This window comes from Pseudopipra pipra, chromosome 11, assembly GCF_036250125.1.
Source record: "Pseudopipra pipra isolate bDixPip1 chromosome 11, bDixPip1.hap1, whole genome shotgun sequence".
Classification (NCBI taxonomy): domain Eukaryota; kingdom Metazoa; phylum Chordata; class Aves; order Passeriformes; family Pipridae; genus Pseudopipra; species Pseudopipra pipra.
In genome coordinates this window covers 9382703-9400533 of record NC_087559.1, presented here as the reverse complement: position 1 = coordinate 9400533, position 17831 = coordinate 9382703, and the positions used below count along the sequence as shown (strand labels likewise).

At 45.7% G+C, this 17831-nt stretch overlaps 2 protein-coding genes and 1 long non-coding RNA gene across 3 annotated transcripts in view; 1 reads left to right on the top strand and 2 right to left on the bottom strand.

Annotated features, from left to right (window-relative positions):
* Positions 1-210, bottom strand: part of ARIH2 (ariadne RBR E3 ubiquitin protein ligase 2) — a 34545-nt gene extending 34335 nt beyond the window's left edge. The window contains exon 1 of the mRNA XM_064667372.1: positions 99-210. The gene's annotated coding sequence lies outside the window, so the exon portion shown is untranslated. The remainder of the gene's footprint in view (positions 1-98) is intronic.
* SLC25A20 (solute carrier family 25 member 20) lies at positions 101-11488 on the top strand. The gene is made up of 9 exons (XM_064667377.1): positions 101-232; positions 881-973; positions 2893-3020; positions 5173-5263; positions 6231-6348; positions 7516-7588; positions 8200-8309; positions 9664-9788; positions 10296-11488. The coding sequence occupies exons 1-9, from the start codon at positions 128-130 to the stop codon at positions 10356-10358; spliced, it is 906 nt and encodes a 301-aa protein (XP_064523447.1). The 5' UTR covers positions 101-127; the 3' UTR covers positions 10359-11488.
* On the bottom strand, positions 8309-17787 carry LOC135420222 (uncharacterized). Its single transcript, XR_010433428.1, has 3 exons — positions 17316-17787; positions 12462-12610; positions 8309-8411 (listed from the first exon to the last, which is right to left on the bottom strand). It is a non-coding gene; the product is annotated as an uncharacterized LOC135420222 (long non-coding RNA).
* Between the last annotated feature and the right edge of the window lie 44 nt (positions 17788-17831).

The window sequence follows — 17831 nt, the reverse complement described above, 5'->3', positions numbered from 1 at the left end:
GCGTGCCCCGCACTGGGGTAAAGGTCGCGGCGCCGAGGGGCGGCACTGGCTCGGCGGGGACGCAGCGCCCCGGCCCCGGTCCCTGCCGCGCTCCTCACCCGGTCCCGTGTCCTCGCCCACCGCCGCCATGGCGGAGCAGCCGCAGCCCATCAGCCCCCTGAAGAACTTCTTCGCCGGCGGCTTCGGGGGCGTCTGCCTGGTGTTCGTGGGGCACCCGCTGGACACCATCAAGGTGAGACGGTGCGGGGCCGGGGGCTGGACGGTGCTCGGTGCTGTGCGGGGCGGCCTCAGGCGGACTACAGCTTCCGGCAGGCACCGCGCGGGAGCGGCGCGGGGACTGCGGCGGGACTACAGCTCCCGGCAGGCACCGCGGGGCCGCGCTTCCGGTGCGCGCCGCGGGAGGCGAGGCTGGACGCGCCTATCGCGGCAGGGCGCCCCCTGGCGGCGCGGAGGCCGCGGGATCCCCTCAGTCCCCTTAGGTTTATAGTGAAAAATCGGGAAAAGAGCGTCGTGTTCCCGCCACTGGAAGGGGTTGGGAGCGGGGATGCTTCCGCCGGCCCCGTGCTGCAGCGGGGCCCAGTACCCCTGGGCCAGGGGGAGGCCAGGAGTGACCCTGTGGGGGCACAACTGAGATTCAGAAGGAGCTGGGTTTGTCATCCTAATGTCATCCCAGCAATTAATTAGTTCAATACATTAACTATTCAGTACATTAAAATTCAATCTCTTCTCTTCTGTAAAGGGCTAAAAGGATGTCAGTCTCTCTGTTGATACCTTCAAGGCCAGTCACAAAACATACTCTGTAATGGTCAGAGGTGTTCTCTGAATCAAAGTTTAGACAGTAATATTTAATAAAGTAATGTTTTCCTCCCCCTCTCACTAGGTCAGACTGCAAACCCAGCCTAAGCCACAGCCTGGCCAGCCCCCACTCTATTCTGGGACCTTTGACTGCTTCAGAAAGACTCTTGTTGGAGAGGTACTGTGACACCTGCCAAAAATATCAGTTGTTCCTGTATGTCTCAGGAATGGAGTTGTGTGGGAGTGTTTTCCCCCCAGAGACCATACAATTCTTGGGTTATCAGTTGAATTGACTGTAATTAAAACTTTTTAAGCATCCATGTGGCCCAGGTACATGTCTCTTTGTTTTGCTAAGAAATGTTTTTGATTCAAAATAGCATGATATTAGTGTCTGAGAGTATAGGCTGGAGTGAATGTTGGCAGTTGTTTTTTGGCCTTATTGTCTTTGGTGGAATCTTGCTGTCTTTGTCATTTGGAGTCATCCCTGAAAATCGTGAAATAGGTAATGACTTTTGTGTATACAACTAGTACTTTTACTTTCTTCTATAAAGTGTTATGGCATCTATAAGAAGGCAGAGGATCATTAATTAATAGATTTTTTTCTCTTTTTCTTTTTTTGAGAGCAGAGGATCAAGTAAAGAAGTTTTGTCAGTCTTCTTCAGAAAGTGGACAGTGGTTTTCACTCCTAAATCATATATATTATGTGATTGAACTAGTCTGTTTTGGTTTTAGAAGGGCACACAGCCTTGATTGAAAGTTTTTAAGTGACACAGAGCCCAGTTTTCTGTTTTGTAAGTTCTCCTTGCAGCTGTTTACCTGTTGGTAGCTCTTTGGAAACAATGGCTGTGCCTGAAGTCTAATTTCTAACCGCTGGATCTCGTTAGGTAACTCTCTGTTAAATGAAAGATCTGGCTCTTATCTGAAATCTACTTTCATTGTGGTATTAACAGGTTCTTATATAACCAAAGTAAATCTTGCTTCCCTGGTCTCTCCCACAAAGGAGTGGAATGCTGTGCCAGCTCTGAATCCCTGGCAGTTTTTAACACCCCTGCTGCAGCACAGACGTCAGAGCTGAGCCATAATAATAGCCTTGTGATGGGAAGTTCAAAAGCAGTGCTGCTTCTCCACTCCTACTCAATACTCATCCATTTCTATAATGAAAACTATTAAACCTCTCTGCCACAGTCTTTTCCTTCCCATTGCTCATGGGGAGGTTGAGCAGCAGTGGCTGGTCTCTGTCAGCCAGGTGCAATTTCATTGCAGAGCCAGTTGTGCCTGTACAAACTCAGCACTGGTTTATTGGGGCAATGGGAAGAAAGGGGTGCACAGACCAGCAAATATTTAATTTGGGCATCTTGCCAAAATTAAGGCAAGTAGAGGAAGTATTTAGGAAGATAACTCTACTTTTTATTAGAAAAAGTTCAGTTCAAAGGCAAGAGAAATGAAATAAATGCAACTGCTGGGGTCTGCATTAGGATTTTTTCATGTGTGTAGTCTATGAAGGGGAACATGAGGAATGTGTAAAACATCAGAAATACAATGTGTGGTGAAAAACTTTTGACTTAGGGTAGGAAGGAAAAAATAATTTGCCCTTGAACCCATTCCAAACTGAATTCATGTGGGGAGTGAAGGAATTCAGGCTGCTCTCCCTGGCTCTCTTTTTAGTTAGAGAGTGAATTCAATTCAACATTTTCAGGTTCACTATCGGGATTTGACAACTTACCACTAAAACACAGGTGTATTTTTGTATGTAGCTGAGAGACAAAGTGTTCTCTCTTGACATAATCTATTAGGACTTTTATTCAGGTGGCTTTTAACTTCACTTCCTCATACTTGAGATGTATGTACAGTGTGATGGGTGTTGCCATAGAAGGGCATCAGTGGTGCTAGTGTTTCCCAGGAAGGATAATTTCCCTCTGCAGCAGGCCCTGAGCCTCAGTAAACATGTATAACTGCAAATAAACAATAGGCACCATTATCCCTCTGATCAGTTTGACTGATCCTATCCTGGATTGTCGCCTTCCGCTTCTCAACAAGTTGAACTGTGTGCAAAGTTTATGCAAAACCAAGTAATTCTTGTGATAATGTTTCTTGCAGGGAATCCGAGGCTTATATAGAGGAATGGCAGCTCCTATTGTCGGAGTGACACCCATGTTTGCTGTGTGCTTCTTTGGATTTGGCTTGGGAAAAAGACTCCAACAGAGAAAACCCGATGACGTTTTGACGTGAGTTCCTGAGTTAATCAGGCACTTGGGAAAGGCATCCTGAGGCTGGGGCTGTATTGTCGCACGTTGAGTTGTGGTGTAAATTTGTCTCCTCTCCTAGGTTATAAATATCGTTCTAGAAAATAAAAAACTCGTGTTTTAATGCTTCTGGAAGCGTGGGATTGATAACACAGGCTAAAAACAGACAGTGTGTGGGCAGGTGCGATGCAATTCCCTTTCTACGCAAGAAGGAGCCATTAAGGAATAATTCTGTTTTAGATGAGTAAAGTGAGAGTTATATAATTATTGCCTGCCAACAGTCTTGCTATTAACAGAAACTATGGGAGAAATAACTTCATGGTCAAGCAGTCTTGACAACATTCACAGCCCTGAATCTCTTTTCCCTATTAGTTGTGGCTCTTGCTGTGTCCCTCCATTAGGATATAAGAACAGCCATAGAAGTATTTTACTATTATTTCTGAAAAGAGGTGTTTATGAGCAGCCCTCCTCCCAGGCATGTCTAACCTTCTGGAAAAGCAATGGGAAGCTGAGAAAACTTCATGTGGCTTTCTACAAGCCAACTTGGGCATGAAGAAAACCCTCTCACCCATGACATACTCCCATAATGTCTTTGCCAAGCTGTGATTTATGGCTCTACAGGAACTGGGCTGTAGCTTAGCAACATTTTATTCCATTATTTGTGTGCTAGGTAGGAGCTCTGTCAGAAAGCAGGAGTCCATTGTGTGGAGCCAGGCGTGGTGGAGTGGGCAGGGGTGGTTTGGTTTCTGTTGGAGCTTTGCCTGTGCAGGAGCTGCCCAGGGGTTGTGAGCACACCTGCCTCAAGCCAACACGGATCAAGCTCCCTCTGCTCTGGATGGCTGGAGGGAAGCAGTGCTGAGGTGCTGGGGCACTGCTCACTTACCCTCTGTTTTACCACAGTGATGTCCTCGTGCAGGAAAGGCTGAAGGGTAAGGCCAAGGAAATAGTCAGGAGTGGACAACACAGGGAAACAAATGGGCCGTGGGCTGATTTCCAGCAGCCTGATCACCTCAGTGCCTTATGTTTTATACACATGATACCAAAGGGAAGTTTTAAGGAGCAAGCTGGGGAAGGGCAGCTTAGTTTTTTGGGTCTTTATGTAGAATTCCTCTGAAGTAGAGCAGTGGGAGAGAGCGAATAAATAGAGGGTGGAACTGTCACTGTGCCCAGCTGTGCTGCACTGTGGGTGCAGACCTTTAGTGCTGTGGTTCTGGGTCTAGAGGCAGGCAAGATGGTCATCGTTCACCCATGCTGATTTTAAAAGGAAGTTGTGGAAGGAAGAAGGAGAGGACAGGCTCATCAGGTTCCCATCTTTTCTGGGGCTGAAAAATCCCAAGGTGAGATAGAAAACTCAAAGCTCATTTGTAGCGGGAGGTGCACATGGAGTGGTGAGGGAGGACTGAATGGTCTGGAAGATCTAATGAGAATTTAGGAGTCTTTACTCTTAAATGAGTAAGAATTGGAATAGAATGCCATCTCTTGGGCAAGTGGAGAGAAGCGAGAGGTGTGGAATTCAGTTACAATGAGATGTTAGGTCATCTTACGAGGGGAGGTAGCAGGAGGTTGGATGTAAAAATAAGTTTGTGATGGAGAAACTCAGCCTGTTTAAGGGATTTCTAGCATGGATACTTTGTCACATGAAAGCAGGTGCAGAATTTGTGGGATAATGGCAGGTTGGTAGGACAGACTCGACGATGGCAGAGGCTGAAGGAGTGAGAGAGTGAGAGCTTACAGAAAGGAGGCTCTTGGCAGCACAAACAGGAATATGTGTGGAATCTGGGGTCACTGAGAAGAATATAGGAGACTGGAGAAGGAAGAGACTGTTGGGAATAAAAATGAATGGGGAATGCTGTAGCAAGAAATGCAAGTAGAAGGAATATTAGCACGTAACAGTGGAAGAGCTGAGTTGTGGTTGCTGTGGGAACCAGAGCTTTGAATCCTAGAGATCTTAAACGTTTAGCTCTAATTATGCATTGATGAGGCACTTCTGCACTGATCAAAAGCAGAGGATGTGTTTCAAGTTCCACTGCCAAGTTCATGTGGAATAGCATAATCTGATGATGCAGGGCTTTTTCTGCCCTTTGTTTCCTGTGTACTGTGTTGTGTTAGGGTCTTTTCTGTTTCCTCGAGGCAGATATCCTCAGCTGTTTGCTGCTGGCATGTTGTCAGGAGTGTTCACTACAGTAATCATGGCTCCAGGAGAGAGAATCAAGTGCCTTTTACAGGTAAGGCATTGGATGGTGGTAATGGGAATTTAATTTTCGGGGTCTTATCTTTCCATACAAGGAATTTCTTCAGTTAGTGCATTTACTCTGTTCTGGTTTTTGGCAGGACTGAGACAACTGTCATTTAACGCATCTGTGTCATGAAGAAGCATTAAACAAACTCACTGTGACAGTTTAAGTACACATTCACTGCTCTATTCATTTTACAGAGCACTCTATTCATTTTACATGGCCTTATGCTATGGGGCATTTTATGAGGCATCGGTGGATGCCTCAGTCCACTGCAAAGTATGGAAAAGTCCAGTTTTTCTGAATGAAACTTTTTCTAAAAAAAGTGCGAACCTTCTAGATCATAAGACTCTTCCTGGTGTAAAGATTTTCTGTTACTTTGATGGTTCCCAATACATAGGTAAGGAATGCATTTCAAGACAGTGTTCTGACATTTGGGTGGCTGTTAGCTCCACACCTCCTCCAGGGTTTTTAAAGTATTGTTGGAAAATGTAAACCCAAACAAGTGAAATGCCATCTTTAGCAGATGTGGGAAGCTTTGCTTATTTCAAAATATGCTGAACTCTGTTAATATGGTGATGAGTGGTCACATGTTAGTTCTGACAGACAGGATATTATCATGGAAGCTTTTACACACATGCAAATTGTTTGAATTTCCCTGAACTATTTGAAGAGTACTTTTTGTCAGTGTAGAATTACCTAACTGTTTCAAGTTTACATTGCAGAAAAATAAGGGAGAATCTATTCTCTGCATGGAACAGTAAACATATCCTCAGCTTGAATGTGAGAGAGCTGCTTGAGGAAGCGAGGCAGGGGTTTCATAGGCAGGAGTGCCTGTGGAACGAGTATGTGCTCCTTCCTTGCTGGAAACATGCATATGGCTTTCTAACTCTAGGTGGATGATTGTGCATCAGCCAGAAACCTTCACTAGTCAGAAACTATCACTTTAATCCTTCAGATCCAGGCAGCTACAGGTGAAACTAAGTACAGTGGCTCTCTGGACTGTGCCAAGCAGCTGTACCGCGAGGCCGGGATTCGTGGGGTGTACAAGGGGACGGTGCTCACCCTCATGAGAGGTAACAGACAGAACTGTTCAGATCCCTTCGGGGGGGGACTGTAGGATAAGAAGTCTGACATGGTATGGTAGATCTCACCATCCCTTTAGCCAGCTGGAAGGGCCATGTCACCCCTTTTTTCTGTTTGTTTTTTTTTTTTTTTTTTTTGCAGTCTGCAGAGCTACTCCAATGCCTCAAAGGGCCTGAGAAATAAACATGAGATTCTCAGTGAGTGAGGAAGAGATTAGATGACAAGGATCAGAGGGATATAGGAAGTAATTAAGATCTGAGAAGGCAAGAGGAATGAGAGACTTCAGGAGAGGAGCAGAGAGAACAAAGAGAAGAGAAAAACACAAAAGTGGGCTTTTTTTAAAATTTTCTTCTTTTTTTTTTTTTTTTTCTCCTTGAGAGAAGGATTGTGCCTGTCTGTGACTGTTGCTATGTAATGCTGGCTGCTTTAAAAGATGTGATGGCAGCAGTTATGCTTTCTGCCCACTTAAGTCTGGGTTATTTTGGACTAGGATGTCATGACCCCTCTCTCAAATACAACAACAACAAAGTAATTGTGCCAGACCCTGAATCCTTTATGTATTTCAGTAATTCCTCCTTTGAAAAGCTGAAATTTCTGTATTTTGTTGTCTTAGTTTAGGAATTTGTTCTATCCTCTGCTTCTCACGGAAGTGTAGCAGCCTGCAGGGTAACTCTGGCAGTGTCCCTAGCCAAAGGCTGGTTCTCCAGTTTAGGCATGAGCTAAGAATGGGCTGTGGGAGTAACTTAAAAAAACCCAGAACAAGACCCATCAACTGCAAAAATACAATCCTAAAATAGAACCATTAGAACTAATAGTGTGCAAAACTCTTGAAAACTCTGATATACTGTGTAGTAATTAGGACAGTTTAGAGCTGTTTCATCATTAGTCTAATGACCAGCAGACATGTTACAGCCTGGCTTGAAAGGCTGCTGACATAAAAGATGTTTTCCCAGTTCTTGCCTTGAGCACCTGCTCTCCCTGGGAAAGTTCAGATTCCTCTCTCTAGGGCAGCAGAAGATTTTATTTTGTTTGTAGAAGAGGTTCAGAAAAGGAATCTGGATGTACTTAGTGGTGTTGCTGGGCTGGCATGGGGCTGCTGTGCCTCTGGGCTTCGTTTGGTTTCCCACTCCTCACAGCCTTTGTTGTTTACCCACCAGACGTCCCGGCCAGTGGAATGTACTTCATGACGTACGAGTGGCTGAAGAACATTCTGACCCCTGAGGGAAAGAGGTCAGTGAAATCTCACAGTCATCACTTTCTGGACTTCCCAGACTCTGCTGATTAATCTCCCCAGTTACGAAGACACTTAGAGCAGTATCATCAAAACAAATTAAAAAAAAAAAAAAGTTGCTTGCCTTCTGAGTGGCGCTGCTGTGGTCTGGGGTTAACTGACAATTAAAATAATATTCTGAGTTCTCTCAGATTCCAGTTTGGATCTTATTGGCCAAGTAAGGAATACTTAAAGTATATCTTACTTTCAACCCTGTATATGCACAAAATCCTGGGGGGCTTTCTTGGATTTTGGTTTTTTTTTTGTTTCGTTAGTTGGTTAGTTTTGTTTTTTTTTTTTTCCCCAGAGTATCTGTGTGTGTGCTGAATGAAAAGATTTGAATCTTTAAGGTGGAGTTGGTCCATTTTGCCCACGGGGCTCTAATTGTTAGAAATGTTGCTCAGATACTGCACTCTGTCTGCAGCATTGTGCTGCCTTCTGGCTGTCAGCCAGGCTGTCTTTTTGATTGTCATCTTAGTCAAAACGCATGAGTTTGACTTTTTTCCCTTCACCATTTTTTAATATTTTTTTTTTCACTTTTCCCTCCTGCTCCACCCCGATCCTGCCGCAGTGTGAGTGACCTCAGCGTGCCGAGGATCCTCTTTGCTGGGGGCCTGGCTGGCATCTTCAACTGGGCAGTTGCCATTCCACCAGACGTGCTGAAATCCCGTTTCCAGACTGGTAAGTTCCATGCCAGCATGTCATGGCCACACTCAGTGTGGTGCTCCAGGGAAGGGAGGGCAATGATGGAAGATTCCGTCTAGGAAGTAGCATGTCCAAGCGCTGCTTGAGACAAGTTCATGAAAAACCCAAGTGTGTTCACAGCTTTTTACTTGGTTTCCTCATAAATTTTTGGCAAATCAGGCTGCACTTCTCTATTTCTGCCTCCCTGATATATAATGATCCTGGTTTGAGGTACCTGATTTGAAACCTAAGCATAGAACTCATAATAACAGAACGGAGGTTTTGTTACAAATGTAATTCTCTGGGAGGTTTTGTTATTTCACATCAGATATAGTTGTATAAATTGTAGCCTGTGCTATCTGCAGCTTGTAGTAACAGGGTGTGGCTTGTTGGGAACATTGTTTTTCGACTGGCAGCTCTGCTCTTTAATGTCTGCGTCCTAATTATAGTGAGGACAGCCCCAGGCCTTGCACTTCAGCAAGATTTGACAGATTTTTCGTTGGTTTCTCTGAGAGTCCTGTCAATGAATAGTTTTGTTAAGGCTCCTCATAGTCTCTGTGGGCTCAGCTCTCCCCTGGACAGTGACCATTTCTACTGAGTCACAAGTCATGATAATCTAGTGCAGGAAACTTAACAACTACTTCTGTGAGCAATGGCTGCTGTGCTGATCTGGTACTGCACCAAGAGCTGAGAGTGAAACACATCCCAGCGCTGATCCTTGTTCCACTGAGCCAGTCCCCAGGGCTGCCGTGTGGATGGTGTGGGTTCATGGTGGTTCTGTTTAACTGGGTTGGTTTGTGGAGTACCTGTTCAGAGGGCTGGCAGAGGCAGTACTTCCCCGAGCGGTGTCAGGAGAAGGAAGAAATTGTTCTTTGAGCAGAGTAATTTTTTAAAAACACCTCAGCAAATCTGTGTAATATCAACATTAAAACAGCCTGTACTTTTCACTTGAAGTCTGTTGCTGTCCTTAGCTGGGACATGTAATAGGATAATTTTCTGTTTCTTATCAACCAGCTTCATCAGTTTTTATATCTGACATTCCTATCATCTAACTGCAGCTCTTGGAAGAGCTGTGATCAGCAGTGCAAGTAACAGCTCAGACTTCCAACCCTGAGAAAAGTTATTCTCCTTTCTTTCCTCCCCCAATGACTTGATGATGTAAATTCTTTGGTGATGGTAAGCACCTATCTCCTGTTTACTGAGCCTTTACTGAGCTGTGTTGTTTGTTTGTTTGCTGTAACAGTATGAACAGCATGAACTTGTTGAAAATCCTGGGCTGTTACATAGGGTACATCCTTCAGCCCTTGTGACTGCCACACGTCTTGGCTAATGTGTTGTGCATCCCTTTCAGCTCCTGCAGGAAAATACCCAAATGGCTTTAGAGATGTGCTGAGGGAGCTTATCAGAGAGGAAGGAGTTGCATCTCTGTATAAGGGCTTCACAGCTGTGATGATCAGGGCATTTCCTGCTAACGCGGTGAGTACATTGTCATTCTGGGTGGGTTTGGGGGACTCGGCCACTCACAGTGAATGTTTGCCTCCTGTAAAGGACATGACTGGCTGTTTACTCTTGTATCATTTCAGTGAGGTTCTTGTCACTGCAGGCACTTTTGGCTGTTGGTGTCCAGGTTCTAAAAATATACTTTAGTCTAGGAGGAAAAACAAGTAAACCTTTCTCTAAAGCTTTACATTAAACCCTTTGATGACTTTCTCTGACAGTTTTTCTCTACTGATTTTACATCCATCTGTAGAAAATGCAGTAAGTTTGGACTGGCTTCCCCTTCAGTAAATAGTGAGCCTACTGGAGTCAAAGTTCTGCCTTTGTGTAGAGGGATATAGTAGAATTCTTGCCTCTGGTCCGAGATTTTTTTTATATCCTTCCTCCTTCTGTATCAGCCACATCAGTTGTTCAAAGTGCTGCATTTCAAAAACCTTGTTTGGAATAGATTTTTAGAATCCTTATTTGTTCTGTTCTCTTTTCCAGGCGTGTTTCCTTGGTTTTGAAGTTGCTATGAAGTTTCTTAACTGGGTTGCACCCAGTCTATGAAGACTAGAAAGTCTGGAAATGAGAGAGGAGAAGGAAGAGAGTGCAAGTCTGCCTCAAAGGAATAAATGAATGATCACTTAACATTTCAGGAATGATTGTTTGCCTAATACCATTTTGCCTTCCTCACATTCTTTAGGTGGTGCTATGTGCCATTCAGAAATGCAAGCTGTAGCTCTGAAACAGAGTTGTTGAGGAGTTAGAGGTGATAGACCATCTTCTGAGCCAATGTACCACGGCAGTAACACTGACAACAGGCAGCTGTCACTGTCACACACACTACCTTAAGTACTTCCTCATGGAAGAAGGGGACACATCTTAAAATGTAATTCTTTATTTACTGAAGAAAAATGTAGCTATTAACACTGAAAAACTTCCTTAAAATAGTTGTTTGGCAGCAGGTACTTAATTCTCAGGGCATATGTCAGCAGCTGTACATGCTGGTGTCTGCAAGCAATGTCAGCCAGTGTTCTCATCTCCTGTAGTTTTTCAGTTGTGGCTGTTTCTCTGTTGACAGTGGTTTTAATCTTCTGTGAATGTACAGCAGCAAACACAGAACTCAGCAGGGGAGACCAGAGCTACGTTTCAGTGGGTTAGGGGGTGTTGCAGGTACCATATCAGGTCTTGCACACTGATCTTTTCTGTGGAACCAGGACACGAAATGCATCATGCTTAACATTTGTACTGAGCTTTACTGAGGCAGCCAGTGGGGAAATGTGTCTGATTAACCTGAACTTTTCTCTGAAATCCCTCTCTGTCCCACTGAAGATAGCCCAAATGTGATTTCAAAAGTACAGCACGGTTCATAGTGACCCATGATATATTTGATTAATCAAGTACTGTATCCTAGGATTCAATTCTTTACATTGATCTGAGAAAATTTAAGCAAGAATATCCAAGAGCTGAATATCTCTGACACGAGGGGGACACATTGAAGGGGTTGCTGGCTCTGCAGTCTTGTCTAACTTTATTCTTTCTCCTGATCCTTGTTTTTCTCTTAATATTATTAAACATAATCCCATTTTCATTTGAGAAATGACTAATACTGAGAAGCAAAAAACAACTTTTAATTTCTTTTGTTTGTGATGCAGTGTTATTGGAACTCAATAAAGCTAACTGCTGCTTGGCTAGAATGTGTGCTCAGGTTCATTTACTTTTTGCATGGTCATACATGATTAGTTTTGCAAAAGTTTTCCAATTTTAATTCTGAGATGTAGTTGGAAAATAAGCTGTGTTGTGCTGACTTTGATTGTTAACCCCTTGCCTTTTAGCTTTTGGATTTCTGACATGATCCCTGGAAAGAAATGTTCTGCACTTGGTATGTTTGTCATATGAATCCCGGTAGGTTCTGTGTCAGGGGTGCAAGTTTTTTACTATAAAGCAACACACTAAATAACACAGCTTGGAGCAAATAACACATACTTTGTGGAAAGTACTTGGCATGATCTGTTGGCCTGTACCACGAGGACACGGTTTTCACCTTGGCTTTCCACAGGCAAGGTCAACCCTGAAAACTTCCCACCCAGTTCTGCTGAGAAACCTCGAATGCCGCTTTCCTTCCCAATTCTTTGGAAGGACCGGAATGGAACCTACCTTCCCCAGAGTCCACATCTTGTGTTTTACAGGGTGGGTGTGGGGTGTGAAATCAATGGGATGACCCCTGATGTGGCAAAATCTCAGCCACTTGGAGCTGTCTCCACATTCTTGCTGCTGCCATACCCACCACAGCCCTTCCCCATTCCTCATTGCTCAGGAGTTCAGGAGTGGCTGCTGCTCCTCCTCAGTCATTGCTGCTATGGATGAATGAAATACTTAAAGCGTGAACACTGAGCTAATACTGGTTTGGAGAAGCGGTGATTAAAGGGCATGAACCTCTTAAATGGTTTTAATCACAATTTTGGGTTTACTGAAACTAAATCCAAGCTAGTTTCAAGCAGATCAGGTCTGCTTTAGTGGCTCTGTGCTGCCTCACCATCAAACACTACCCTGTACTGCTCCGGGGGCTGCTTTGGCCCCTTACTGATGCTGGGACTGTGATACCTAGAAGCAACTTTCAGCTTTAAGAGATGTTATAAAGCTGGATTTTTTTCCTTCTATTTTACTTACATGTTTCAGAAATACTGACACCTCTTGGGAGGACAGATGTGCCTCTTCTTTCTTGCAATTCCAGACACTGATGCTTAAAGCTGCCCATTCCAGCTGCTCTGTCAAAGGCATCCTGCTGAGCTCCTAACCTCCCTGGGACCTGGGAAGAGCTGAAGCAGAATCCTGGTTTGTAAATGCTGCTCTAGGCTGGTTCCTGAGGCAGGTGCTCAGCAGGTGGCTGTCGGGTCTGCCAGGGCAATGGACAGTCCAGAAGGTCCAAAGGCAAGGTCAGAGGTTAGGAAGCCAGCCCAGCAGCTGCTGCTGGCAGGCCACTGGGTCACTTGAGTCACTTGCAGCTTTCCAAGTTGGGCTGCAAAGGTTTCACCTCTCTTTCATGACAGACAGGCAGCTGGAAGGCAGGAGCCTCTCCTCCCCATCTGCCCTGCTGAGGAAGACTGTGATTCCCCAGGCCTGGTGATGAGCTGTGCACTGTGGTTAATGCTCCCTCCCATGTCAGTCCTATCAGTCTGGAGTGCTGCAGACCATGAAAAACATATAATTCTTGAAGACCAAATCAGGGACTAGTAATGCCCTGGATTCAGCTGCTGCCTCTTGCTTGGTGCCCAGCACTTACATTGGCTCTGCTGTCACCAGCTGAGCCCTGCTGGTCATGGCCTTAAGAAGTATTTGCTCTGGAAGACTGAAATATTCCCCACACTCTCTAATACTTCAGTTGTTTCTAGTAACTATAAACTCTCTTCCTTCTTCCAAACTATCCTTTTAAATATTTTTTTTTAAATATTTCTGTTCCTTTTCCCAATTTGACTTATCCTAATTATACTCTTCCCCACTCCAAGGTTTTTGCAGAGCTTTGTGTTTTGCATGATAACATTCTGTTGTTTAACATACTTGATTTCATTTGGTGCTTTTAGCTAAGTAAAATATGGTAAGAGACAATCAGGGATGAGGGGCTGCTTTCCATCAGCTGCGGCAGGAGAAGAAGAGATTTGTAAAGGCTCATCAGACATATTTGCTTGCTTGTTCAAAAACTGAAGCCAAGATGCTCTGGAAATGTTTAAAGATCTGCTTATGTCTTTAAAGATTCTGCCATACAAAATTTGCCATTTCTTTGCCCCTGCCATTTCTGTGTGCATCCTCAGAAAAAGAGTTTCCTGCACTCTGAGGACTCTTTTGCTTTCAGAAGCCCAGATTTGCATTCAAATGTTATTTTCTAATTTTCCAGATTGTTGTGGGAATTCAGGCAGTCTATTTGCAATTTAGGGGCACAAGAGCTGGTACACTAGGTACCAGCAAAGGGTACCAATGATATTTGCCTTTATGCTGCTTGTGCTCGTAGCATCTGGTTTTGCGATATCAAAATCAGTGTAGAGTTCCACAATATTTTGTGCTGTACAAATCCCTGTCCCATTCTGTTTTGATGCAAGTGATTTTTTCAGCAGTGATTCAAGGTGCCTGGAAGTATTCCAGAAGTGATTAATGATAGGTAAATCTTCTGTGCTTGCATTTCTCTGCCCATTGCGTGCAAGTGGCTTTTGTGCACACTCAGCATTGCTATAGTGACAGAAAGGTCCTTGGAGTACCCCTGGCAAGTCAGTCTTGATCACATTTGGCTAATTAAAGGCAGCTGCCTGTTGGAGGCACACACAGTACAGACTCTCCAGTTTGGAAAGGACATTGCAAAGTATATCTTACAAATGGTGAGTAATGTGAAGAGGGTGCATTTACTCATATTTCTCACAGGACAAGACATACAGTGTGTCCAGTGAGGACATCAAGCAACATTTAAAATAAAAGTACATTTTATATCTTGTGTACAATTAAGCTATATAGGTCGTTGCAACTGAATGCAAAAAAAATTATGGAAGAACAGTTTAAGAATTATTGAAAACTGATGGGGCTGCAAAGCCTTGGCACAAGATGTTCCTAAATTGCTGGTTGATGGGAGCTGGTAGAGTGTGCTATGGAGGGCACAAAGAGTGGCTTTCACCACTGTACAGTTCACAGGATGACAGAGGAATTGAGGCTGGAAGGCATCTCTGGACATGGTCCAGTCCAGCCCTCCTGCTCAAAGCAGGGCCCACTAGAGCAGGTTGTTCAGGACTGTGTCCTGCTGGGTTTTCAGTATCTCCAAGGACAGAAACTCCTCAGCCTCTTGGGCCAATCTGCTCTGATATGCAATCACCTTCACAGAAAATCAGTTCTCTCTTATGTCTAAGTGGAATTTCATGTATTTCAGCACCACTGGATCCTGCTGAGGAGAGCCTGGCCTCTGTCTCCTAAACTCCCTCTCATCAGGTATCTATACACGTTGGTAAGATCCTCATGGAGCCTCCTCCAGGCTGAACAATTCCATCTCCCTTGGTCTCCCATTGCAAATGTTCCAGTCCCTTCATCGTCTCTGTGGTGGTTCACTGGGCTGCTCCAGTATGTCTTTCGTGTACTGGGGAGGCCAGGAGCCCAGAACTGGACTCAGCATTCCAGGTGTGCCCTCACCAGTGGTGAGTGCAGGGAAGGACCGTCTCCCCGGTCTGCTGGTAATGCTCTTCCTAAAGCAGCCCAGCAGGCTGGTGGCCTTCTTTGCCACAAACATGTTTATGGCCCATGTTCCTCATGACATCCTGCTTCCAACCACAACGTGTGACCACACTGCTGGCTTGTACAGGTCATGGACTTAAATGCCTGCTGAGTCAGTGGCTCAGACCCACGTACCCTGTGGCACTGTGCTGGTGTCATCGGGTATGCTCAGCACCGAAAGGCTTTGACAGCACTGCCCAACTGTCCTGATTGAAAATAGATCTGGCTACCCTGACAGCTGTGTCCTGGGGACTTTTCCTCCTGACCCAGAGGATGGCAGGGAGACGCCTGCCTTGCAGCCGGGGGCTTCCCAGGAGGGTGGGTGTAGGGATTGCTGGGATTCCTGCCTCTCCTCTGCTCTCCAGGATGCCTTTTGGGTACTCAGATCACGGGTGGCTGTGCTCATTCACAACATTGCGAGCTCTGTGGCCCCAGGCGTGGCTCTGTCTGACCCCATTTTACACCACACTTTGTCTTTTTGCCCAGCAGACCCTGCCCTGAGGAAGCTGCCCAGTGAAGGGGAGGAATGGGCTGCCTGATGCTGGGTGCTTGAAATGGAAAATTGTTTCTAATTTAGGGAGATTTGTGTGTAAAACTGAGGACTTTTTCCATTACCTCAATCTGTTAGAATAGTTCTTCAAGTGTTTCTCAAACCTGGTAAAAATGTAAACGTTAAGTGGACATGGGACAGGATTTTTGCTAACATCTTTCTCTGAATTCAGACCCTTCAGTTTAAGCTCAGACAGTTCAGTCTAAGCAGTTTATGATGCACAGGTTCTCCCTAGACATACTAGAAGCCTGGCCATAAAGATCAGTATCAAAGTTACAGCAATAGGTCATATATAAACTTCACTTCCCTTTGCAGGTGACAGTTTGAGTGTCGATTTGCGGAAGGACACGACACTGTTGCTAACTCTTGGCACTGAGAGTGGAAGCCTGAGATGTTTATCCGTGCAATGAGCTGACTTCCCTTCTTCACTGGGGACCTGAGCTTGGGCTTCTCCCCCAGCACTGCTGCTGCTCTGGGTCTGAGAGAAGTTGCACACAAGCTCTGGATACCTAAGTAAATGCTGAGCTGCCTGGGTATGGATTTCCCAAAGCTGAAAGCATATCCCAGCAGCAATATTTCTCCTTGGTACTATTTCCTAATACTGTTTCCTAATAGTTATTTATTACTGTCAGCTGCTGGCTCCTTCCTCTCACCACTCATGCCATCAAAAAATTCTAAATTATTATTTAACCTTGAATGTTTGTCCCGACAGAGGAAAGGCAAGGAAACTAATTCTCTGTCCCTTCACATCTTTAATCCCTATGCAGATTTTAGCAGAACCAGCTGAAATGTTGAAAAGGTGTAAAATTACAGCGAGTCCTCCTCCTCCTGGGGCTAAGTCCATGTGATTCAGGAAAGCTCCTGCCTGCCTGCATAGACAAATCCTAAAAAAATACTTCCCTCTGAAACATAATCCTCTCGCTCATCCCCCGCCCCTCCCTACCCGCTCACCCTTGACTCCCTATCACTCACTGCCAGGCAATTATTTGCTTCGTCTACTGCCTCCTGGCCGGAGCCAAAGTTCAGGATCTGGCAGTCGATGGCAGGAGATCACTCGGTGGAGGGAACTCTCTGTTCTCCCAGCCCGACCACCCATTTCCCATCGGAGCAGGCGTGCTCAGCTGCAAGGCACGGCCAGCTTCTGCAGTGTGCTTGAACCCTGGCTCCTGCCGCAGAGCTGCTCCTGGAAAGGAGCCTGAAGCTGCGGTGGGCAGGAGGCTGGAGCAGGGTCTCCTGCTCTGCCAGCACCCCGGGAAATGGGCCGGCACCTGCCACTGCTGGGACGGGGAATGTGTGTGGGCAGAGAGCCCTGGGTTCCTTCCCGATCTCTGTCCTTACCCACAGCCCCGTTGTCTCCAGGTGGAGGAAGCTGGGCTTTCCCAGATCCATATCTGCCGCCCACCACCACCTCCCCTCCATGCAGGAAAAGCTCCATCGGGACTTGTAAAGTTCAGTTTCCCCTGAGCTGGGGTGAATCTGTGTCTGCCAAGGGATCACGGATGAGGCAGAGTGACATGTGTGAAATGTCTGTCTCTCCCGAGATGAGCAATTCCTTGTGATGTTAATGAGTTCTGTTACGATAAATTGTTGGGGTTTTCCCCATTTTCTTCCCCATGGGTCCAGCTCAAGGGATGAAGCACCTATACATCATTTTCCCTAAAAGCACAGACTGTTCCTGGCATTTCTCTCATTAATGACCACAAAACACTGCGTGTAGCTGTCCTGCTCACCAGTGTGAACACATCCAGGGATGCCAGAGCTGCCTGCTGGTTTGAGAGTCCAGCCCTTCCCTTCCCAAAGACTGGTCTGTGCTGATCTCTCCCCTTGCTTCATTCCACGCTCCCATTCTGGGTACAGGGGCAGGTGGAGAAGGTGTGCAGGGAAATGTTCCAAAGGGAACTGGATTGTGAAGCATGGGTCCTCTGCCCCACTCCCTCAGCAACTAGAATTTATTACAGCTCAGGTTACTCTCTCTGGAAAAGATAAAAGCAGGCTATGTCTCTACGAATGGCCATTGGGCCTCAGACCAAGGGTCTCTCAGCCCAAATCTCTGCCCCCAGTGAGGAGAAGAAGGGGCACAAAGTACCCAGGTTTACCTCCCCAGGGTGCCACCACCAGCTCTGTCATCCACAGCCACACACTGGGATTTACTAGGCTGGAGGCTGTATCCACACCCAGAGCTCCAGGCTTGGTTTCAATACAATCACCTCCCGGACACCTTCCTGGGTTTGGCCTCTACAGTATCC